The 26,070-nt window shown below is 42.6% G+C and overlaps 1 protein-coding gene and 1 pseudogene across 1 annotated transcript in view; one reads left to right on the top strand and one right to left on the bottom strand.

Annotated features, from left to right (window-relative positions):
• The window catches only part of LOC120524052 (stomatin-like), a 35,809-nt gene extending 24,075 nt beyond the window's left edge, over positions 1-11,734 (bottom strand). The window contains exon 1 of the mRNA XM_039745879.1: positions 11,480-11,734. Coding sequence (XP_039601813.1) covers positions 11,480-11,573 — 94 coding nt within the window. The 5' untranslated portion in view covers positions 11,574-11,734. The remainder of the gene's footprint in view (positions 1-11,479) is intronic.
• LOC120524051 overlaps positions 1-26,070 on the top strand; it is a 658,450-nt pseudogene that overhangs the window by 91,073 nt on the left and 541,307 nt on the right.

Below are 26,070 nucleotides of genomic sequence, written 5' to 3' on the forward strand. Positions count from 1 at the left end.
AATACTTCAGTAATTATTTACCGCTCGGATGCTGAGCTTTCTGATCATAAAACAGGTCATTACAATGGCAACTGATGATACAAATTCATAATTGCAAAATTTGAGAGTTCCTCTAGAGTGCCTGTTGTGTACAGTGGTGTGGTGTGGTACACAGCATAAGTCAAAAAGGCAACTTTTTAAATAAATAGTCGCCATACTTGCGGCTTAGAGAGGGGGCATGGTAGTGTGGCCGAAGCGGTTCCCGGGCGATTCGTGATGTGGACGGTCATCGATTAAAGACACAGGTGAAGAGTCGTCCGCATCCATAATTGTTGCTAGGAGCTGCTGATTGCCACACCTGATCCATGTCCTCGGATCATATAATAGAAGCAGGAGGCAGATGTGGAGACAAAGAAAAAAAGAATGTGAAGGGAGGTTAAGGGGAAAAAGACGGCAGGAAGCAGGACGGAGAAAGTTGGTGAGGGAGAATGAACGAGTAAGCAAGTGAGCGAGCGCAGGCTCACGCTGATTTCAGGCAGCTGGGAGAGGTGAGCCCGAGTGGGGTGTTTGGCTGGCACCTGAGGGCCGACAGCAGTGGTCCCTCCTGCTGAGCACTTGTTTAGAGTAGGAGTGACCAGGAGAATGTTGGCTCGCCACAGTGAAGGCAGCAGGAGTAGAGGACTTGGGAAGTGGAAGCCCCAGCGTGAGCATCCTGGTCACTGGGGAGCTCAAGTCTCGGTCTGGGTGAGCAGAACCGGAGCCAGGGATCGGAAAGGCCACCAGACCAGTACAGTGAAGAAGGTCAGCTGCATGTAGGGTGACTCGCCTGATGCATAGCCTGGATGGGAGAAGCAGGGGAGTCACCAGTAAAAAAAGGCACTGGGTTTTGTTTTAGAAGACTGCCTTCAGCCATTGTTTTAACCTCAGTTTTAAAAGGATTTTGCTAATGTGTTTTTAACCTCCACCAGTTCACTCATTTTTATGGGATTACTAGCAAAATACCCGCGCTTCGCAGCGGAGAAGAAGTGTGTTAAAGAAGTTATGAAAAAGAAAAGGAAACATTTTGAAAATAACGTAACATTTACTTTCTATTCGTTTGCATAAGCACAGTCCTTCACCAGCAATTATTTAATGTTAGCTCAGACCCGGCACTTAAAAGTTTCTCTCGCTCTTTGGCTTAGTTTGTGCCAAACACTATTCTATCTCTGACCATCTCATCTTCGTTTGCACTGTCTTCCTTTAGCTGGACATTGACTTTTTCCACCGTGTGCTTTCTTTCCGTAGTAGCTGCACTTATGAATATGCCTGTATGCGTCACTCGCTTCATATTCTTTTGCTGCCTTCTCAATTGTGTAATGCGTTTTTTGTTCAGCGCTCTTTGGAGCTCTTGCTTGTTGTCTGCATACTGCGTTCACAGTCAGTTCACGTGAGCCGCTTGGAGTACATGCATCGAAGGTTCTCAGCTGTGCTTGTGCTATCTCGTGCGATCTTGCGATGTCCACAGCTTTATTTAATGTTAGCTAAGACACAGCACTTAAAAGTTTCTCTCGCACTTTTTCTGAGTTTGTGCCAAACACTATTCTATCCCTGACCATCTTATCTTCCTTTGCATAAGCACAGTCCTTCACCAGCAATTTTAACTCCGTTACAAAGTGATCAAAAGTCTCGTTTATACCTTGCATCTTCTCACTAAACTTGTATCTCGCAAATATCGTATTCGTCGTAGGCATGACAAACGCCAGCAGCAGCCTATCTATAAACTTAATTTAAACTTACGGTTTACACTGTGCTTTGTTTCCGCAGTAGCTGCACTTATGAATATGCTTGTATGCGTCACTCGCTTCATATTCTTTTGCTGCCTTCTCAATTGTGTAATGCGTTTTTTGTTCAGCACTCTTTGGAGTCTTCCTTGTTCTCTACGTACTGCGTTCACAGTCAGTTCACGTGAGCCGCTCTCTTGTGTGATCTTGCGATGTCCACGGCTTTATTTAATGTTAGTTAAGACCCGGCACTTAAAAGTTTCTCTCGCACTTTCGCTGAGTTTGTGCCAAACATTAGACCATCTCATCTTCGTTTGCATAAGCACAGTCCTTCACCCGCGAATATTTACCTTATATGGGCAGGCACTCAATTATGCGGGAGGCGTGGTGATGGGTGACGCAACTCCGCCTCACACTGCGACCGAGCTGCAGGCTATAACCATATATACTCAGCAAAAAAAGAAACGTCCTCTGACTTTCAACTGTTTTTACTTTCAGTAAACTTAATGTGTAAATATTTGTATGAACACTAAAAGAGTCAACACCATAAGACATAAACTAAAAATGGTTCACAATGTGTCCCTGAATGAAGGGAGGCTCAAAATCAAAAGTACCAGTCAGTATCTGGTGTGGCCACCAGCTGCTTGAAGTACTGCAGTGCATCTCGTCCTCATGGACTGGACCAGATTTGTCAGTTCTTGCTGTGAGATGTTACTCCACTCTTCCACCAAGGCACCTGCAAGTTCCTGGACATTTCTGGGGGGAATGGCCCTAGCCATCGATCCAAATCGATCCCGCTCCAGGGTACAGGCCTCGGTGTAACGCTCATTCCTTCGACGATAAACACGAATCCGTCCATCACCCCTGGTGAGACAAAACCGTTACTCATCAGTGAAGAGCACTTTTTGCCACTCCTGTCTGGTCCAGCGAAGGTGGGTTTGTGCCCATAGGCGGCGTTGTTGCTGGTGATGTCTGGTAAGGACCTGCCTTACAACAGGCCTACAAGCCCTCAGTCCAGCCTCTCTCAGCCTATTGCGGACAGTCTGAGCACTGATGGAGGGATTGTGTGTTCCTGGTGTGACTCGGGCAGTTGTTGTGGTCATCCTGTACCTGTCACGCAGGTGTGATCTTCGGATGTACCGATCCTGTGCAGGTGTTGTTACACGTGGTCTTCCACTGCGAGGATGATCAGCTGTCCTTCCTGTCTCCCTGTAGCGCTGTCTTAGGCGTCTCACAGTGCGGACATGGCAATTTATTGCCCTAGCCACATCAGCAGTCCTCATGCCTCCCTGCAGCATGCCTAATGCACGTTCACGCAGATGAGCAGGGACCCTGGGCATCTTTCTTTGGACGTTTTTCACAGTCGGTAGACAAGTCTCTTTAGTGTCCTGCGCTTTTAGAACTGTGACCTTAAATGCCTACTTTCTGTAAGCTGTTAAGGTCTTAACGACCATTCCACAGGTGCATGTTAATTAATTGATTAGGGTTAATTGAACATGCATGGAAAACATTGTTTAAACCCTTTACAATGAAGATCAGTAAAGTTATTTGGATTTTTAAAACATTATTGTTGAAATACACAGTCCTGAACAAGGAAGTTTCTTTTTTTGCTGAGTATATACAGTATGGACAAAAGTAGGTTCCAGTTATGACTGTTACATGTAGAATTTCGAAATGAACCCTGCTTAACTTTTGTAAGTAAGCTGTAAGGAATGAGCCTGCCAAATTTCAGCCTTCTACCTACACGGGAAATTGAAGAATTAGTGATGAGTCAGTCAGTCAGTGAGCGCTTTGCCTTTTATTAGTATAGATTTATTTATTGACCTTTGAGAGACACTGCACTATTTATTTGAACACTGTTTTGATTTTGTTGCTGTTTTTAATAAAAAGCACTTTGCACTTTTTGCACCATCCCCTTGCTTCACTGTTGTGCCTCTCTGTCCAACTCATCTGTGACATTACCGATAGTGTCAGTTTCAAGAGCTCCCAGAAGCCAGATGGGAACATGGAGTGGAATTCACAACATCACAGTGCCTCTTTCTCTTGCACAATTTGGCACAAGCCTGTTATGAGATGACGATATGTGGATTAGTTTTTAAGTTTCGAGTTTGGTATTTTTCCATCCAGCTGTTTTAGCTCCAGAACATCCTCAAGAAAATCTGACACATGGACAGTGTCACAGACAGCTGGGGTCCTACCCGGCCGGGATGCCTCTTCACCGTATGGACCGGGGGAGCAAGCATGACTAGAACACCACCTCCCACTGGTTGCTAGATGGCAGCTCCCATGGGTTGCAGTGGTGCCTCGGACTCCCACAGGGCTTTCATTGAAGATGGAGTTACCTACAGCCCTGTTGGGATCCGGGGGTGTTGCCAGGTGGAGCTGCAGCTAATCCAGAGTCCATGCGGACGCTTCTTCCACCACCCCCGGAAGTGGGGCAATGAGCACTGGGAGCACTTCCAGGTGACTCATATAAAAAGGAGCCAGCAGACACCACGCGGGGAGCCAAAGTCGGGAGGAAGGAGATGAAGCTTGGTGGAATGAGTGGAGGAGACAAAAGAGAAGAAGAGTATTGTGTGTCGTGATAGTGCTTGTTGGGACTGTCGTCTTCCCTGTTGCCCACAGGCAGAGAAGAGAAAATAAAATTTTGTGTTTTATTAGTGTGCCTTCTGTGTCTGTCTGTGTCGGGTTAAACACTGGTATAGACACACACAGACAGACCCATCATTGAGATATCAATGTTTTCGGCATCAGGGAACCCTAAAATGTAGAGATCTTTAAAATTTAGAGATCTTTAAAATTTAAAGGTTGTGCTTTTCCCCGATAGATCATAGGTTGTGATGGGCGAGGAGAGCAAAGCAAAAATGGAACAATTCCTGATATAAACTTCATCTAAAACAGAGCCCAGCTTTCTTTATTCTTGTGTGCACAAACGTCTCCTGCTTGTCCCTGGTAGTGGCTGGCCTCTTTGTCTCTGTAATCTAAGGCTATGTGACTTGCCTTACCTCCATCTAACAAACGAAGAAAGAAAATTAAACATTGGATACATCAACACTAAGAAAGCAGTGCAAATATTAAAACTGCACAGGCCGCTCTACCCTTAATGCACAGGCATCAGCTTTAGTGAATAAGGATCCATCACACAGCCACCATACAATTTAAAAAAAGAGCCCTGGCACGGCGCGGCTCCAGGCCACATGATTCATCAAGTCATTTCCCAGCTCTCAGCTCATCCGAATGACTCCCATTCATTTAGAAACTATTTTTTTCAAGCAATAAAATGCTGCCTTGAATCTCTGCACTTGATTAAAGAAATTGGTAGTCACAATGCTGGATTAAGCAGGTTCCCGAAAATGGATGTATATATTTTATTATATAACTTAATCTGTCAATTTTTAAACTTGCTATTCCAGTTCAGGTCACAAGTAGTCACATCTTCTCCTCGCGTCATGAGGAGTAAAGCAGGAGTCAGACTTCATGGTCACGTTTATGGTCACATGTACACCCAATTTCTTGCAGAATGTTGGTTTCTCATGGTGCATGCGACCTCAATCAACAATACCAGTCAACCTAAGATGTACACTACCGGTCAAAAGTTTTAAAACACCTCAAAAAGTTTTAAAACACCTAATTTTTTTATAAGTTTTATGGAAATGCATGCAGTTGAATGTCTTAATGTTTCATTAAATCCTGGCATAGAACAAATAAACAAGTCAAAGAATCATTAAGTATACAAAATTGTATTCAGATTTTTGATTCATCAAGTAGCCCCCTTTTGCTGATATAACAGCCAAACTGTGGTAACCCTTTTAATTCAGAATGCCAGTCACCAACTCAGCCTCCAGTAAAAGAACCCCAGACCATCACACTTCCTCCTCCATGTTTGACAGTTGGTGACACATGTGGAGGGACCTTCACATCACCAACTCGACAGCATACAAATACCCTGCGTGATGAACTGAATATTTCAAATTTGGATTCCTCAGTCCATTAGACTTTCTTCCAGTCTGCAGTTGTCCACAGCTGGGGATTTCAAGACCCCGTTTTGTCCTTTAAGGAATGGCTGCCCTGTCAAACCTGCAGCACAAAGTCTCCTCTTCACAGCACAAACTGACACTCACTTTTGTCGACCTGCACTGTTAAGTTGTTGTGCTGTGAGGCGCCTGTGACCACCCAAGCTGGTGACCCTCAGGAACTTGTCTTCTGATTGGCTGGTGACTTTTTGACTCTTCCTATCAGAGTTTCCTTCCAGTTTCCAGTTGCCTTTAGATGGTGGAGGACACCCCTGGACTTGCTGACACTTTGATTTTTATTACAATCTCTCTAACAGTAAATGAAAGGCCTGCACTGGTAAGGGTCATAATGCTCTGTCTCATTTCATTTGTTAATTGCGGTTTTCTTGCCATTATCACTTTCTTATTGCCCAAGTAGGACTTCAGAGAGTGAAGTAACACAGTCGTCTGTTCCAACTCTGCTTGAAGACACACAGAGGGTTTTGAAGTCATCAAAAGAAGTTGGGACACCAGTGGGAATTGTGTGCAAAGCTTCATTTACTTGAAATGCTGCAGGACATCTGTAGGTTGTCACCTATGAGTTATTCCATGAAGAAGGCCCATTTGTAATATTCTGAAACCGGTAACAGCACACTACATACACTTGACTTGAGCATTCATAGTATTCATTCTCTTTCTCTGTATGTTTAGCATTCACTTGCTCAGAGGTTGATGCGCTTGCTGCTTCCTCAGCAGCTCTTCTTTCCTCCACCAGAGCGGCCCGCTTCATTTTCTTCTTTCATCAGCATCTTTTCATGTTAAAACTGATTAAGTCAGTGTTTGTGTTGCAATTAGTTCGTACGTTTTCCTTAATTTTTCACTTAACCTGGCACTTAAATCTGCCTCAAGAATGATTTAAAATATGAAGAGGTAGAGAAAAGTGATGCGGAAGGTGGTAGGGATGAGAATGGCACCCGTACGCAATGATGCACACGGCTGAGAGTTGATTCTACAATAAAATACAATAAAAATAAAAGAGTAATAAAAATCATCACCCCCAAAAGCGGACATTAGAGGTCACGTAGTATTTGTGTACCAATTTTCAGGTCAATAGGTCAAACGGTTTGTGAGCTGCAGGTGATTTAAAATCCTGGGCAGACAAACGGACAGCCCTGTTAGCATATTATATAAGATTTCCTTTTTTCAGTTTTTGCTGACCTAAACGTTACATTTAAACCTCTGACACTTTAATGCTTACCTTTTTACTATTTTAGGTCATTCATTGCATTTCAACAAATTCAATTTGAAGAAAAACTGAGGTGTTCTAAAACTTTTGCCCACTAGTGTACATCAAAGAAAGGCCCATTTAGACACTGGGAGGTCCATACAGAAGAAAGAAACATAGATACTTTATTAATTGCAAGAGGAAATTCCCATACTCCAGCAGCAGCATACTGATAAAGAACAATATTAAATTAAAGAGCAATAAAAAGCACAGTGCAAGTTAAAAAATGCAAGGTGGAGACAGCGAGGCAGGTGTAACAGTCTATAATCTTGTATAATGTTAACGTTTAACCCGAGTGGAATTGAAGAGTCGCATAGTGTGGGGTCTCCTCAGTCTGTCAGTGGAGCAGGATGGTGACAGTAGTCTGTCTGACACTGAAGCTGCTCCTCTGTGTGGAGATGATCCTGTTCAGTGGATGCAGTGGATTCTCCATGATTGACAGGAGTCTGCTCAGTGCCCATCGCTCTGCCACAGATGTCAAACTGTCCAGCTCCGTGACTACAATAGAGCCTGCCTTCCTCACCAGTTTGTCCAGGTGTGAGGCATCCCTCTTCTTAATTCTGCCTCCCCAGCACACCACCGTGTAGAAGAGGGCACTCGACATAACTGTCTGATAGAACATCTGCAGCATCTTACTGCAGATGTTGAAGGACGCCAGTCTTCTAATGAAGTATAGTCGGCTCTGTCCTCTCTTGTACCGAGCATCAGTATTGGCAGTCCAGTCCAATTTATTATCCAGCTGCACTCCCAGGTATTTATAGGTCAGCACCGTCTACAATCAGTCAGTCACCTCTGATCATCACAGGGTCCATGAGGGGCCTGGGCTTCCTAAAATCCACCACCAGCTCCTTGGTTTTGCTATTGTTCAGTTGTAGGTGGTTTGAGTCGCAGATGAAAAGACCAGGATTTGGACCCGGTCTCCTGAAACTCTGAGGCAGCATCACTAAACACTGCGTGATCCCAGATTAGAACAACTGATATGCACATAAAATGTTACGGTCTGTCTGTTTGTCACGTGATTACTTGCAAACTACTAGTGCTAAAAGCTTGATGTTGGTCTTAATCGAAAGCATTCTGGAAAAATAAAAAAAAATTTAGTCAGAGGCAATTTGGTTGCCATAAAGGGCAGTAAAGTGACCTGTGGTTGTGTGATTACGGGGATGTGATCGAAATCTTGTGTGAAGGCAATTAAGTGATGAACGACGAGAAGGAATAAGAAGAAAAACAAGAAGTAAGACTAAATATGAAGCATACAATAATACATTTTATTTATATAGCGCCTTTCCCATGCTCAAGGCGCTTAAAATAATTTGATAATAATTAGAAGGAGGAATAACTGGACAAACGGCCGATCTGTGAATCAGTGGCGTAACCAGAGTTCGTGCCGCTCAGGGCGGGGCTTCATATCTGAATATGTTAACCTATTTAATTAGAAAATTAAAATGACGTATTGAGAAAAAATAAGATACATTTTGTATAGATTTATTCCTATATTGAGAGAAATAGCAATACATTTTCACGTATAATTACTAATTTTAGTTTTTTCTTTCATGATTTATATTTTTCAGAACCCAGCCGCTCCCAAAATGTGCCGCCAGGGGCGGACCGCCCCCTCCGCCCACACTTAGCTACGCCACTGCTGTGAATAAACCTGCACCTATTGTGACTAAAGTAAGATGTAAATCAATGGGATGGTCAGGCGTGACTGAAAGCTGCTTATAAGAGTCGCGGTAGGGGTGATGCTGGAGCCTAACAATGCTAGCACGGGACGCATGACTGACATACACACCCAGTGCCGGTGCTGGTTATTTTGCAAACTATAGGCCAAGCTCATTAGTGAGCCAACCAACTGTTCGGTAGCTAACCCGTGCGAATGGGTTCCCCACCAAGGTTCCTAACCTACACCCCCATTATGATCTGCGCCAGGGGGCGAATGCCTAATACGCCTTAATGGTGGGGCTCCTGTACACACTCCAACCATACAGAGGGGCAACGTGTTTCTTATCAACCTATACGTGACTTTTTTGCATAAATCCTCCGTCTCTCACTCTCTCTTATGGGGCCTTTTATATTTAAGTCAGTAAACCAATAAGGAAAGAAACGGTCTTGCACAGAGACTTTTTGTCTATGTACAGGTGCTACTGTATATACTGGTCTATACCCAGGAAGTGAACCCGGGTCTCCTAACTGCGAGGCAGTAGCGCTACCCACTGCACCGCCATGCCGCCCTACCTTTTATATCCCCTTGTCTATTTATGTATCAGATGAATTAGAGTTGGGTGGCGCAGTGGTAGTGCTGCTGCCTCATAGTTAGGAGACCCGGGTTCGCTTCCCAGGTCCTCCCTATGTGGAGTTTGCATGTTCTCCTCGTGTCTGTGTGGGTTTCCTGCCGCAGTCCAAAGACATGCAGGTTAGGTGGATTGGCGATTCTAAATTGTCCCTAGTGTGTGCTTGGTGTGTGTGTCCTGCGGTGGGTTGGCACTCTGCCCGGGATTGGTTCCTGTGTTGGCTGGGATTGGCTCCAGCAGACCCCTGTGACCCTGTGTTCGGATTCAGCAGGATGGATGGATAAACTAGAGTTTTGCATATATTTATGTCAGCAAGTCAGTGGAGGGAACTCTCATCTGTCTAATACGTATAGCGCCTTTTAGTCTAGATATTTATCCATAGCTATTCATATCCATATAGCACCCTCTACTTCACCTATCTATCTTATTCGATGCCGATTTTCATCTGCATTTACGTCAGCAAGTCAGTGGGGAAAAACTGTCATCTGTCTCATATGTTTAGTGTCTTTTTGTCTACATATCTACACATGACAGATTTCATATTCATACAGCACCTTTTATATCATATATCACTTTGTTTATCTTATATACGGACTTTCATAGTGTATTTACATCAGCAAGTCAATGGTTAAAACGCATTTCAAAGAAAGGTTCTCAGCCGATGTTGTGTGAATCTATAATATGCTGAGTGCCTTTTTGTCTTTATATCTATCAATACATTGCATCTTTCATATCCTTATAACGCCGTATATATCCCCTATCTATTTATGCACCTTATACACGGACTTTCAGGTGTTGTTACGCCAGCAAGTCAATGGGGACAAAACTGCCGTCTCTTTAATATGCATAGTGCCTTTTTATCTACATATCTATACATAGCTGATTTCTTATCCATAAAACTCTATAGTCAGCAAGTCAGTGGCTAAAAATGAGTATGAAGGAAAGGTTCTCGGTCTATCTAGTACCTAATAGCTATAAGCGCCTTTTTGGCTATATATCTATAAATTGCATTTTTATATCCATATAACGCCTTTCATATCCCCTATCTATATACCTACCTGACTTTATTGTGTATTTATATCAGCAAGTCAATACGGAAAAACATTTTTGAAAGAAGGGTTCTCTGTCTAATATTTCATATGTACAGTATAGTGCCTTTTTGTTTAAATGGTTAGTATCTAATATGTATAGTGCCTTTTTGGGGCATCTGAAGTTTTTATAGTGCCTACTACGTCAGTAAACCATTGTACAAAAACGCGAGTGAAAGCCAGCTTGTCTGTCTGTTGTCTATCAATTGTGGTGCGATTTTCATTTCTACTTATGATACACACGTATTATATAGCGCCTTTCAAATCTGTTTCTTAATGCCAATTTACCAATAGGCAAAATGCGACTGAAAACAAGCTCACTGCCTGTCTAGTAGATGAAGTTTCTTTCTCCTTATCGGTTATATGCAGTGCCTTCCCTGTTAATCTTGTGTAGCGTTTTTATTTTGCACATTGTGCCTTACATATACATCTGTTGTTGTTCCTGCCTTGACTCCGATGCTTGCTGACTAGACTCCAGCTGCCCAGCGAGACAGCCATTAATTAGTTGGTATGAAGATAAGCGCCCTCGTATATGTCTCAGTATTATACTAAGTCTCTAAATAACCAATCAACTACATAATGTCAATGACAGAGCTGTCAATTCACATTATGCCCTCGTTTTTCCAATTAAAAAGGCGTAACTAGATCTGGACGGGACGCCGGTGGGTTTTACAGGCACGCTCTTATGGATACCATCTCTGATATGGTGGACCAGAGCAATGACACCAAAACTAACGCTCTGGAAAGAAAGACATGACGACTTCTAGACGAAAGGGGGGAATTCTAGGCGCATGCCGCTCACACACATTCTGGACATATACAAATCCTGTAGATCAAGCCAGCTGTGTCGACAGACGCGAGTAGACCGTGGTTCTTCCCCCATTGATTATGGCCCCTCAATCCACCTGTAACAGGCTTCTCTCCGCCGTTTGGACAGTATATTTCGGATCAGTTGTACGCTCAAGTAAACCGATTATTTTGAAAGCCAGTCGAGTCAGCCCACTGCTACGTCCATCTGTGTTTATGCCGACTTCAACAGCCAACAGGTGCGGGAACAACAACAACAATATAAACACGAGGTGCCTACCCTGCGGATCTTCGACTTTCGGTTTGCCGTCTTCTGCCTCTTTCCCTCTCCCGTGGTGCATTTCCATCACTGGCTCGATCTTTTTACCTGACATTCACCACTGACGCTTTGCGTTCCGACTCCTAGAGGGCTCTCGATTATAGGAAAATGCAGACTCGCCGTCACCACCCACTGACGCTCGCTGTCTAGACAAGGTGCGCTCCCGTTGCAGAGTGACGGCCTAAAAAAAGCAAGCGGCACGCCCCTCACGTGTTCTGTGGGAAAAAAAGTTGCTAGGCAACAGTAGAGCGTCCCATTTTCCGATTCTGCTATTTTATAAATGGGGACATCACGGAGCGCCCAGCCTTACGAAATGGGGCCGGTTAAGAATCGCATGAATACAGAGCGCTTTCTTCGATAATCGTCACATGATGTACGCATTACGTGACGAACCAGCGTGTTCACCTGCCTCGGATTTCGCACAGTGTGGGCCACGCCTGGAAAGATCAACGAGTGCTATTTTTGTTTCAATTACCCGAAGATCCCTGACGTTATTTGCAGAAAGAGAAGTTCTTTAAAAAAATAAATAAGTAGGAACTTATTGTAATTATTGAAAAATGCAGTCACAATGGCAGGTTTCTATAAAGGCAAAGACGCGAAGTACTGTCAAAATTTTAGGATGTTCTGCATAGTTTTATGGCAACAAATCTTCATTTTCTCCAATCAATTGACTGCAACAAGGTTTCTCTTCTAAAATGGATGGAATCTTTTTTGGGAACAAAAAGAACTGGATGGAGGCAGATTTCTGTTTCAAAAACACGCTGTATTCTCTGCAGCTGATAGCACATGGTCAGGCCAAAATAAAACAATGGCAATCTTACTTCCTCTCACATATTCTCCCAGATCTTGAATGTTTAATGTCAAATTTAATGTCAATGTCAAATGTATTTATATAGCACATTTAAAACAACATAGGAATGCTGTAGCCAAAGTGCTTCACAATAATAGAATTAAAGAAAAACATACAATTAACATGCATCCATTTTCCAACCCGCTGAATCCGAACACAGGGGTCTGCTGGAGCCAATCCCAGCCAACAAGGCAGGAACCAATCCACCGCAGGACACACATAAACAGGCCAATTTAGAATCACCATTCCACCTAACCTGCATGTCTTTGGACTGTGGGAGGAAACCAGAGCACCCGGAGGGAACCCACACAGACACAAGGGGAGAACAAGCAAACTCCATGCAGGGAGGACCCGGGAAGCAAACCCAGGTCTCCTAACTAAGAGGCAGCAGCTCTACCACTGAGCCACCATGCCGCCCATGAATAACAAAAATAGAAATAAAATAAATGAACATAAGTGAAATAAATCATAAAATAGAAGTCATGTTACATAATCACAATGAGGAAACCAGCAGTATTACTGAAGGTCACGGGATGCAAGTGAATAGAAATGAGTGTTTAATCTCGTTTTGAACAGTTCAGTTGTAGACGACTCCTTTATGTAATGAGGTAAAGAGTTTAACTTTATAAACACTACTCTCTAACGCATTACAACTTAACAGGCAAATGAACATTGCAAATCTAAATGTAGGTATATTCCAATTCCCATTCTAATATAATGAACATTTACTTTTTCTAATTTAATGGTTAAGTGACAACATAACTTTACATTATTCCCTCCCTCAGGAAAGAAGCATTCATGTTTCTAGTCTTGTAAATCTACAACTTAGAAAATACATCAACAAGTTAATAATGTTACATTTTACCCCATTATAAAGTCTTTGAAACGTTTTGGTAGGATAGTTGGACAACAAAGTCGTTGCTGAGTTGGCTCATGTGGAACATCTTCAACAGGAGAAAGTGCTCCCTGATTTGTCCCCGATTCCAGCTGAACAGCAGGTTAGTGTTTGTGTCATGTCCAAACCGAGTCAAGTTCTCTTTACCCAACTGAACCCCAGTTTCCTGTTGCCTCTGAATAGCTGGAACAAAGGGGAGCGAGCCAGTCAGTGCAGTCATTTTAGGTAACTTTCCATAAGGAGGTCTTGGAATGTGTGGCATAGTGGGTGAGATAGTGGGGAGTGGAGAAGTTTATCTCTTCAGACGATTATAATGGACTGCTTGTAACTTGGTAGGTTCAAAAGGGCACCTTATACGATAAGTTACTCCCGAGGCATCCCCAGAAGAACCCATGCGCTCCACAATTTCAAAGGGTCCTTTCCAGTGAGGGGACAGTTTCTGACGTTTAGAAGTAAGGTCATCTAGCCAAACAAGATCTCCTGGGGAGTATGGCTCATGTCTGACAAGGCGATGATAAAAATGTTTCTGTTGTTTGTGAGCCAACTGGTCATTCCTAGCACTTGAAATGTATTTCTCACTTGGTTAAGGTTGTCCACAGGGGTTCCGGAAGCAGTTGTAGTGGTTGTTGAACCCGATGAAAATAGAAGGTCAGCAGGCATTCGAGCTTCTCTACCATGCAAAAGAAAGAAAGGAGTGTGTGCTGGTGTTGTGTGCAAATGCCAGAGGGTTCAAAAAGTCATCCCATTCCCCTGAATGTTGCTGTAGGGTTTGTTTCAACAGTTCAATTAGAGTCCGGTTGATTTGCTCTACTAGGCCATCCCCCTGTGGATGGTAAGGGCTGGTTTTGGCTTTTTTTACACCTAGTAATTGACGTGACAACATAACTTTGCAGTACCTTTATTAAAACACTTTCGACAACAAAGTACTTTATTAATGAAGAAGTTACGTGAGCCTCCGCAACAGATTGAGGCAGTACAGAAAATGGATGGATGGATAAAGGGAAGGGGAATCATTGGGTTAATTTGATTTGGAAAGTAATTCAATAATTGAATATAATATAATCTTATGTAATAAGCTGCCGTGGCTGTCCGTTTGTCTGTCCAGAATTTTAAATCTCACAAAAATTTTGACCTATTGACCTGACATTTGGTACACATAATCTATGCGATCTCTACTGTCCGCTTTCAAGGTGATGATTTTTATTACTCTTTTTATTTTATTTTATTGTAGAATAAACTCTCAGCATCGCACAGCTGAGCAGACGTGCGGCGCATGCGTAAGGGCGCCGTTCTCATCCCTACCACCTTAGCCTTCACTTCTCCCACCTCTTAATGTCTTAAATCATTCTTGAGGCAGATTGAACACTTAAGTGACAGCTAAAGTGAAAAACGTACTAAGTAACACTGACTTATTCAGTTTTAACGCGAAACGATGTTGATGAAAGAAGAGAAGAAGCGGGCCGCTAGGGTGGAGAAAACAAGAGCTGCTCAGGAAACAGCAAGGATATCAACCTCCGAGCAAACGAATGATAAACGTACAGAGAAAGAGGATGAAGACTAGGAATGCTCAAGGCAAGGGTGTTTATTGCACGATATCGTGCAGTCCGTTGTTACTAGTATAATATAATATAGCGGACAACATGGTGGCACAGTGTTAGTGCTGCTGCCTCGCAATAAGGAGATCAGGATTCACTTTCTATGTCCTCCATGTGTGGAATTTGCATGTTTTCCCCAGGTTGGGGTGCTCCAGTTTCCTCCCATAGTCTAATGACATGAAGGTTAGGTGAATTGGTGACCCAAAATTGCCATTTGGTGTGTGACTGTGTGGGTGGGCTCGTGTCCTGTCCAGGGTTTGTTCCTGCTTTGCATCCTATACTAGATGGGATAGGCTCCTGCATCAAAACAACAAATGACCCTGGTCTGGATAAATAGGTGGAGTGGTGACTCTGTGGCTAAAGGATGTGGGTTGGTAACTTGAAGGTTGCATGGTTCAAATCCTGACAGTGGCAGACAGAAGACACGCTACTCCGTTAGGCCCTTCAGCAAGGCCCTTAACCTGCAAGTGTAACAGGGGTGCTGAACAAATAGCTGACCCTGTGCTCTGACCCCCCAAAAAAACTCTCTGGAGAGTAAGTTGGGTATGTGAAAGCTCATAAATTCCTCATACAAGAAGCTGTATATGGCAATTAAAGGATTAGAAATAATTTAAATATACAGTCATATGAAAAAGTAAGTAAATCCTATGAAATGTTTTTTTCTTCTTTTTTAAACATTTCAAGATTTAATCATCATTTAAACAGTCTATATCTGTAAATAAGGATGATGTCTCTCTATATATAAAAAAAAATCCTGGAATGGAAAAGCAAGGCGACGATACGTGATCTTCTCAGAAGTTCTCGAAAGACATTTAAAAGACTCGCGAAACAAAAAAGACTGGCCACTGTGCGTCTCGCGGGGACCGTAAACATGAGACTTGGTGTCAAGAGATTGTCCCAGGGCCGTCTCGCGGGGACGTGGAACATAAGATTCTTGCAAGACACGCCCTTCTTATCAAATAAGAGCACAGACAGCCAGCAAAACATTCAGTCATGTAAAGTCATGTGGCACACACAGATCCTGTGCTCTCAGCAAAGAAGAAAGAGTAGCACGGAGAAAAGAGACCCAAGGCGCGATACATATGGAGAGAAAGGTACAGAATATGAAAGCAGTAAAATTCAAAAGTATTGTAGCGTCCCAGCCAAGCTGAAGCCTCTTTTGTTTTAAGTGACTGTTCGGTCCGATCGAGGGAGGGCAGAGTACAGCACGGCAGACTGATAGCGGGTTATTGATTGATGCGGTAAGGGGGGGAGGCAAGACGTGGGGAATGAGGGGTTGGAGAGGGTGCTAGAAAGTTGTGTTTGGGATTACAAAGTCGGCGATTGATCAAGTAACACCGTATTTTATCACGTCAGTCGCTACAGTATCAAAGACAAGATAGTAAAGATCGCATTACCGCATACAAAAGGTAATTAATCATCAGAACCAGGTGTAATTGAAAAAATAGCAGGACAAATCGAGGTCATAAATAAAAGGCAAAGAGCAGACAACAAAGTCATTTCGCATTCGCATCATTCAATGCACACAATACACAATAATGGACCATACACTATGAGAATCTGATGTCCCGCAACAGTTAAAGCAACGACAAGTTTAATTTCAAAGAAAACACAATTCGGTCAGGTGTATATTTATGACCACGGAGAAGCGATGCAAATTTTAACAGGCGACAAGAAAGGTAATGTATATATTCCGCAAATAACATTACACAACAAAGGGTGATCGTGAGATCGTGATATGGTTATGCGGTCGGCGATTGTTAAAGTAGAACTTTTGTGACACTTTATTACGTCAGTCGCTACAGTATCAAAAAAAAAAGATAGCACAGATCGCATTGACGCAAACAAAAGGAAATTAGTTTAAGTCAGAGAATTTCAAAAACGGGGTTTAACTCACAAACATTTAATGGTCACTTTGCAAAATAAATTATTAACTGCTGATGATGTCGATCGTTTTGTCTGTGCTGAAATTCCAAACAGAGAAACCTATCCTTAAATATACTTGTAGTACAAAGTGATTAAACACAAGTCTTACAGACCTCATTTAAAAGATTCATCATATTGGGACGAGAAAGATACCAAATATTGTTTTTACAGAAGTTCCGAAATAAAAGTGAAAGTAATGAAATAGCAACAATTCAAAGAAAAAAAAATATTACAAGTGTGTATCCGGAAGACCAAACATGGGGGTTGGCGAGCGAAGCAAGCAGGGGGCAAAGCCCCTTAGTAATTAAAAAGGAAAAAAAGTCAAAATTAGCCTAAGCCACTCTAATTCAGGGTATTCATAAGAAATGTAATTTTATTTCACGTGTTAGAAATACATAATAAACAAATGTTGTATCACATACCGTATATACTCGCATTTCAGTTCTCCCAGGGAGAAGTCGGGACTTGATTTTATTCTATAATTTCTGGTATTTTATAATGTTGGTCGTATAAGTCGAATGCGGAAAACTCACGCCGTTGGTCCAAGAGATTATGATATGTTAAAGCCCACCTGAGAGTGAACCGCGGAGCACACAGCCTTTTTTTTTCCTATGTATTGTGCCTATGTGAGCACACAGTAATACCCGAACTATTCTGAAGTGATGTTTGCACTGATTTGTGTTTTTCGTATCTCACACCCTCATACACCTTCATCGTAAGAGCATCACTTATCTACGATGGAGCGTTCGATCAGAAGAAAATATGAAGCTGGTTTTAAATTAAAAGACATTGAAGTGGTGAAAGAAACTGGTAACTGCGATGCTGCAACAAAATTCGATGTATCTGAAAACTGGTGCGAGACTGGAGGAGGCAAGAAGATGTAAAAAAAAAAAATTAAGTGTCGTATTTTTGAACGTGCGTATAAGTCGGGGTCTGATTTTTTGATCGATTTTTCAGGTTTCAAAACACGACTTATATATGAGTACATACAGTACTTGAAATATTAAAATGTGTGCTTCAATTTAAATGTTTAGAGTCTATGTATTCTTAATGTAAAAGAAATTTGTCATTTTCACCCTCTGATGGAGGTCCATAAAGGGCTAGATACCCAGTAAAGAATCAAAATTTAAAAATGACATTATATTCATTTCACTGACCTCAAATAGTCTAAAACGATACCCCATATGCTTATATTTTGAGATTTGTCATTTTTTACCTTCTGGGATGACTAGGACCACCAGTCGAGAATCAAAAATCAGAAATATGATCATTTTCATGATCTGCAACTTAAAAATAGCATAAAACGACACCTTGTAGTCCCCATTTTGTTAACATTTAGTGAAAGGATTAACTTTGACCCCTCGTATCCCATTACAGGGTAAACCCTATGGGTCGGTTGATGTGGCAGGGCCTTCTAATCATTTTTACTAAAGACACCTATCTTTATCATAAGGGTGTAATTCCCTGCACAAAATAAGGTCCAAACTGGTCTAAATTTGAGTGTTTTTCAGGTCTGGAGTGACAAAAATAGGGGGAATCCCAAAAAGCTCAATGTTTTGCTTAACAAGACATCAGGATTGTCACACGGTATATCATAGGTGGGGGGTTTTCTCATACTTGTGAGTAAGGAGATCCATCCATCCATTATCCAACCTGTTATATCCTAAGTACAGGGTCACTGGGGTCTGCTGGAGCCAATCCCAGCCAATACAGGGCACAAGGTAGGAAACAAGGGCGCCAGCCCACCACAGTGAGTAAGGAGATGTCAGACAAAAAAACATGAGGTGATTTCAAAGCTTTCAGAATTAATTCCTATGAAATCAGCATGACCTTGAAATAATTTATTCCATAAAACATGGACAGATATGCCATTTCCATCTGTGAAAAATAGTTCTCTATAAGAGCTGGTATTGACCCTTTTGGCAGGAACAACCCCCAATATACTCTTAAACAGGGGTGCCCAATGTGTCGATCGCGATTGACCGGTAGATTGCAAAGGTAGTGCAGGTAGATCGTGTTGCATTCAAAACATTAGTCTATCAAATATCCTCCCTATGGCATTTGCCACTTGATTGACATACAGGGCAGCCAGTCCGAGATCTCTTTTCTTCAAACACACTGGTCATCCCGCATGCACAATCAAACGCTCAAGCTACTGCAAAACTCCAGCTGTGATCTAGTTAGCCTTCCAATTTATATCGAATAAAGAAGGGATTTTAAAAAAATTGTTTGGGGAGGGTATGGGCTGGATGTGGAATTGGAATAGGGATTTTTTTCTCACAATGTCACAGTTGAAGTGCGTTTGTCTGATCTGTCAATCTATCATTGCTATTCCAAAGAAGGAAAATGTGGAAAGGCACTTTGGAACTGTTCAAAAAAAACTACGAAACTGACCTCCTTTCAAAAAAGCGATCTGAGAAAGACAAAGGAGAGGGAACTAAATCGCAGTTAATCAGACAGCCGTCAGTTTTTCAGCACTTTGATTTGGGGCACATCCAAAACCTCGCGTCAGAGCTGGAGACGCAATGGAAGGCGTGTGCGCAACTTGAGAGCATACGCTACACAGATCAGATTGAAAACTGTCTGTCAGTCTTTGACAGACGGTTTCAAGACTCAGCTTTACTTGAGCCAATCGCTAAATTTAAGTGCTATCCATTTAGGGAAGATGTTGAAGGTGATTCACTCGCATCAGAAATTGCAAAACTGTTTCACCTAAAACTCGTCTACAGTGGAGGATGAGATTTTGACACTACAGGATGACATTCAGCTGAAGTATGGGGCTCATGGACAGTTTTGGAACTTACTCACAGAGGAAACGTACCCAAACATGAGGAAATGTGCTACCTCCTTGACTACATTATTCGGCTCTGTTTATTTATGCCAGTCAGCCTTTTCCCACATGAAGATTATTAAATCCAAATAGCGACCATAAATGTATTGAATTGTTATTGTGCCATAAGGGTTATTCAGTTATGCAAGGTACGAGAACATATATTTTATGTATAAAGTATACACAGTATATATATATATATATATATATATATATATATATTTAAGTGGAACCTCGAGATACGAGTTTAATTCGTTCCAGCACTGAGCTTGTATAGCAAATTTCGTATCTAGAACAAACTTCCCCATTGAAAATAATGGAAATCCAGTTAATCCGTTCCGCACCCCCAAAAATATCAACATAAAAATCAATTTTCCTAACAAATAACACTGATAAATAATATATACAAGTGGAACCACGGTTTGCAAGTAACTTGGTTTACGAGTGTTTTGCAAGACGAGCTAAATTTTTTAATTAATTTTGACTTGATAAAACGAGCGATGTCTTGCAATACAAGTAGTATGGATACACTTTTTCTGCTGAGCGACATTTGAGCATAACTGAGCTGATGGTTCTTCTCTCTCTCCTTATCTCTCTCGCTCGCGCACGCGTCTCTCTCTCTCTCCTTATCTCTCGCTCGCTCAAGCACGCGTCTCTCTCTCTCCTTATCTCTCGCTTGCGCGCGCGCCTCTCTCTCTCTCCTCTTGAGGGCAATCGTCTCCTATTCTCCGTCTGCATGTCCGCGATATTCTTGGATACACTTATACAACGAACTGCTACAGCGAAACAATGAAATCACAAGCGCACAAACGCATAGATCCTAACGCTACGGGAGGACAAGGAACACTGAGTGAGCTGACGGGCTGGCAGCATCAGCTTGGGTGAATCCCCGAGTCGAGGTGGATCGGGAAACGCGTCACACATAACCACAGCCTAGCTCGTGGCTCGTTACGTGAGCCAATGCTCGTATTTAGATCCAAATTTTTCGCTCATACTTTCCTCTTATCTTGAATTTCTCGTATACAGAGGTGATCGTATCTAGAGGTTCCACTGTATGTATATATATATATTTTAAAGTAGCCTCCAAGCCAAAAAAGTGTGGGCACCCCTGCTCTTAAACATTGCCGGAGGATCACCCTTGGAGTTTTTCCCAGGTACTTTTTCCCAGGTTCTCGGAACTCAAATGTGGAACTTGATGCCATGACCCACCTGCCAAGTGGTTTTGCTGGCCTCAGGTAAAGTGATGTCTGATGGAGGATCGCAGGAATCAGGGAGTAGAGGGGTCCTTTTATTGGATTGGCTGGCCCAGCGCTGACTCAGCTGTGGAATGGCCAATAAGGGAAGGCAGTTTGATGGCCGAGGCCTCCAGGACTCTAAACAAATCCAAATTGTGTTACATGATATCTACTGTTAAATTCTGCTCTGTACTTGTAATATTTTTGTTTTACTTATTATATTGTATTGAGGGTTACTTGTGTTCTGTTCTGTGTATTGTATCCTACTGCCCCCCTTCATTTTGACACCCTCTGCATGCCCAACCTACCTGGAAAGGGGTCTCTGTTTGAACTGCCTTTCCCAAGGTTTCTTCCATTTTTTTCCCCTGGGGAGTTTTTCCTTGTCTTTTTAGAGAGTTGAGACTAGGGGTTTGTCAAAAGGCAGGGCCTGTTAAAGCCCATCGCTGCACTTCTTGTGTGATTTTGAGCTCTACAAAAAATAAATTGTGAGGGGGCGCTGTTGCTAACTGTATTGCCTTCCTTTCCGCTCCACCATATTAAGAAACTGCCCAGTGAGGGCAACTGACTCTGCCCCTTCCATTCCAGTGGCCATAAAAGCAGGACTGCCTAAAAGAAGGCTTCACTTCACAACCGAGTGACCAGAGAGAAGGAACACCTCTATAACCTAGAAGAAATGTTTAGAATTAGTCAGCCCATGTTATTTGGTGGCTTTTGTCTACTCTGTTTTGACACCATCGAGCGTTTGTTTTTGGTTTCCTGTAAACGGGGACAGCCATGTTGGTGTCCCAAAATTTATTGTTGTCAAGCCTGTCCATTCTCTCGGAATGACCACAACATGAAGGCACCAAAGTGATCCCTCAATGCCTTAGGGAAACTCCCCAAAACAACCACCAACAAATAGTTCCTAGAAAAAAAAACTTTTTATTTAGACAATTAACAAGTTTCAAAGACAACCATGAATAGATGATAACAGGTTGGTGAAATACCAGGTGGTTCATGATTTTCTAAGGACTCTTACCGATACAGTCACATAGAGCAAGTTCAGCTTTATTTGATCTGAAACAGGGCCGTCTTACCAGCATCATAGGCCCCCAGGCAAAGAAGTGCACTGGGATAACAAAACAGAAACATAAATAGGCATCAGAAACATCGTGGGCCCCTCTGGGCCAGTACCCACTGTGCCCATTCATAAGTTGGCCCACATTCTGTTGTGGCTTGCTAGGTAGCCAATGATACTATAAAGAGCACATATTTATTTGAAGCTGATTTTGTGCACTTTTTGTTTTAGTGTGCCACTAAACAGGAGGGCTGGGTTGGCACCCCAGCTCTTCTTTGGTCTCTGACAGTCTCTTGTGTACCACAAAGGTTAAAAAATAGGTAGGCAGGCCATGTGGTGTAGGGGTTAAGGCTTTGGATTTCAGACCATGAGGTGGTGGGTTTAAATCCCACTACTGACACCGTGTGAGTATACAGTTTACAATACAATACAGTTTATTTTTGTATAGCCCAAAATCACACAAGAAGTGCCGCAATGGGCTTTAACAGGCCCTGCCTCTTGACAGCCCCCCAGCCTTGACTCTCTGAGAAGACAAGGAAAAACTCCCAATAAAAACCTTGTAGGGAAAAATGGAAGAAACCTCGGGAAAGGCAGTTCAAAGAGAGACCCCTTTCCAGGTAGGTTGGGCGTGCAGTGGGTGTCAAAAGTAGGGGGTCAATACAATACAATATACAGAACAGAACAATTCCTTAAGACAGCATAATAATAAAAATTTTAGAAGTACGGTTTAACAGTAGATGATATGACATAATTAGGTTTGGATATTTTTAGAGTCCTGGAGACCTCATCCATCTAGCTGCCTCCCCATTTGGCCATGCCACGGCTGAAACGTTGCTCCGATGAAAGGACCCCTCTTTCTCATGATTCCTGTGATCCTCCATCAGGGATGACTTTACCATAGCCAGGCAAACAACTTGGCAGGTGGGCCGTGGCACCAATTGCCACATTTGGGTACCGAGAAAAGAAACAGAATAGGTGAGGGTTAGTATTCAAATATAATTATCATGTTAAATATAATTATCATGTTATCATTATCATGTCAGTATGAGCAAGTCACTTGGCCAGCCGGTGCTTCAATTGGAAAAACCCAAAAGAAATGTAACCACTGGTATCATAAAGTCTGTAAATCAACCTTGGGTAAGTAAGATGAAGTCATAAAAACTGAAATACATCCATCCATTTTTTCTAAGTTGTCTTTCATCAGTGGAGAGCTGCTACAAGTCAAGAAGACTACATGGACAGTGCCGGAGTCCACACTAAATGGGTTATATTAGGTGGGTCATGAAGTGAATGTGACCGCAGAATACAACCAAAGAGACCAGAAGGAGTTGCATTGCGTCTTTGTGGACCTGGAGAAAGCATTTGACAGGGTGCCTCAAGAGAAGTTGTGGTATTGTATGAGGAAGTCGGGAGTGGTAGAGAAGTGTGTAAGAGTTGTACAGGATGTGTATGAGGGAAGTGTGACCATGGTGAAGTCTGCGGTAGGAGTGACGGGTGCATTCAAGTTGGAAGTGGGATTACATCAGGGATCGGCTCTGAACCCTTTCTTATTTGCAATGGTGATGGACAGGTTGACAGACGAGATTAGACAGCAGTCCCCGTGGACTATGATGTTTGCTGATGACATTGTGATGTGTAGCGACAGTAGGGAGAAGGTTTGAGGAGACCCTGGAGAGGTGGAGATATGCTCTAGAGAGGAGAGAAGTGAAGGTCAGTAGGACCACCAAGACAGAATACATGTGTGTAAATGAGAGGGAGATCAGTGGAATGGTGAGGATGCAGGGAGTAGAGTTGGTGAAGGTGGATGAGTTAAAATACTTGGGATCAACAGAACAGAGTAATGGGGATTGTGGAAGAGAGGTAAAAAAGAGACTGCAGGCAGGGTGGAATGGGTGGAGAAGAGTGTCAGAAGTGATGTGTGGCAGACGGGTATCAGCAAGAGTGAAAGGGAAGGTCTACAGGATGGTAGTGAGACCAGCTATGTTATATGGGCTGGAGACAATGGCACTGACCAGAAACCATGAGATAGAACTGGAGGTGGCAGAGTTAAAGATGCTAAGATTTGCATTGGGTGTGACGAGGATAAACAGAATTAGAAATGAGGACATTAGAGGGTCAGCTCAGGTTGGACGGTTGGGAGACAAAGTCAGAGAGGTGAGATTGCATTGGTTTGGACATGTGCAGAGGAGAGATGCTGGGTATATTAGGAGAAGGATGCTAAGGATAGAGCTGCCAGGCAAGAGAAAAAGAAGAATGCCTAAGCAAAGGTTTATGGATGTGGTGAGAGATGACATGCAGGTGGTGGGTGTAACAGAACAAGATGCAAGAAGAAGAAAGATATGGAAGAAGATGATCCACTGTGGCAACCCGTAACAGGAGCAGCCGAAAGAAGAAGAAGAAGAAGAAGAAGAAGAAGAAGAATTTATTTTTACGTCTGCCTCCAGTGTCAGTCTGTGTCGGGTCGGCACTGATATAGCGCCTTTGTCACACTTTGTTTTTAAATACCTGCTGCTGTATACATATGAATTTGTTGTTGTTGTCATCATTGAGATGTTGCTACACCGTGTTTGAAGTTCACCTGTGGTCAATACAAGTTATTGAACTTAAAGGCACACACTTATCTACAGAGGGTCCCACAGTTAACAATGTGTATCAAACCATTAGGACCAAGGAACTGCCTGCAGAGCTTGAAGACAGGGTTGTGTTGAGATACAGATCTGGGGAAGGCTATAAAAATTGTCTGCCATGGGAACATTCACAAGAATACGGTGGCCTTCGTAATTGTTAAATGGAAGAAGTTTGGAACAATCATCACTCATCCAAGAGTTGACTACACTAAGTAATTGTGGGAAATGAGCCATGGTAAGAGAGGTCATCATGAACCCAATGTTTACTCCGGCTGAGCTCCATAGAACTTGTGTGGAGATTAGAGAAACAACCAGAAGGACAGCCATCTCTGAAATTCTCCATTAATTCAGGCTTTATGAAAGACTTGCCAAATAACACACATGAAACCCTGCTAGGAGTTTGCAGAAAGGCACCTGAATGATTCTCAGACTATTAAGAGATTCTAAGCACCATGTCTGGAGGTAAACAGGCACCATTCAGTCAGCCAGTCAGTCAGTCATTTTCTAACTCGCTTATCCTGAACAGGGTTGCAGGGGTCTGCTGGAGCTAATCCCAGCTAGCATAGGGTGCAAGGCAGGAACCACACATACATTACTCATACATTATACCTGCACAATACCATTCCAACGGTAAAGTATGGTGGTGGCAGCATTATGATGTGGAGTTGGAAGCAAGGAGGCTAATCAGGGTTGATGGAAAGCTAAATGGAGTAAAGTACAGAGGTACCCTTAATGAAAACCTGCTCCAGAGTTCTCCGGACATGAGATTGGGCTGAAGGGTCTCCTTCCAAGAGAACAATGACCGTAAGCACAGGAATGGCTTAAGGAAAACTCTGTGAATGTCCTGGAGTGGTCGAGCCTGAGCCCAGACTTAAACCCCAACAAACTTCTCTGGTGAGACCTGAAAACAGCCATCCAGCGATGGTCTTCATCGAACTGACAAAGAGAAGAAGAAGAAGAAGAATCGCAGAAAATCTCCAAATCCAGGTGTGTGAATCTTACTGAGTCAAACCCTAAAAAGACTCCAGGATGGCATTGCTGCCAAAGGGGTTACTGCATAAAGCATCTGAATCTTTGGGTCAATGGGATATTGCAGGTTTTTATTTTTATTAAATTTACAAAAATTCCTAAAAGTTCTGTTTTTGCTTTCTCAGCCTGGAGTAATTGAGTGTTGCGTGATAAATGATTTTATCAGATCGCTGTAGTATGAAAAAAATGTTTAGAAGGTAAAGGGGTCCAAGATACTTTCTGAAGGCCCTATGGGTCACCTTCATGGCATAATCTTCTCGAACCATTCCACTGGTACTTATGCTGTGATTCATAGGCTAACTGGCAAGTCCAAATTGGCTTTGTGCAAGTGAGGGTGGGTGTGTATGTAACAGAATTTAATTTAATGTGCTTCATTTGTGTTGTGAATTATTCTCTATTTTATGATGACCTTTAACCTAGCTGTTCTATTATTATTTATGAGTCTTGTGTGCCTTGCGTCCCCATCTGTGGTCCTGGTGGGCCGCAGTGGCTGCAGGTTTTCATTCTA

The sequence above is a fragment of the Polypterus senegalus genome, chromosome 2 (genome assembly GCF_016835505.1).
Source record: "Polypterus senegalus isolate Bchr_013 chromosome 2, ASM1683550v1, whole genome shotgun sequence".
In the NCBI taxonomy this organism is placed as follows: domain Eukaryota; kingdom Metazoa; phylum Chordata; class Cladistia; order Polypteriformes; family Polypteridae; genus Polypterus; species Polypterus senegalus.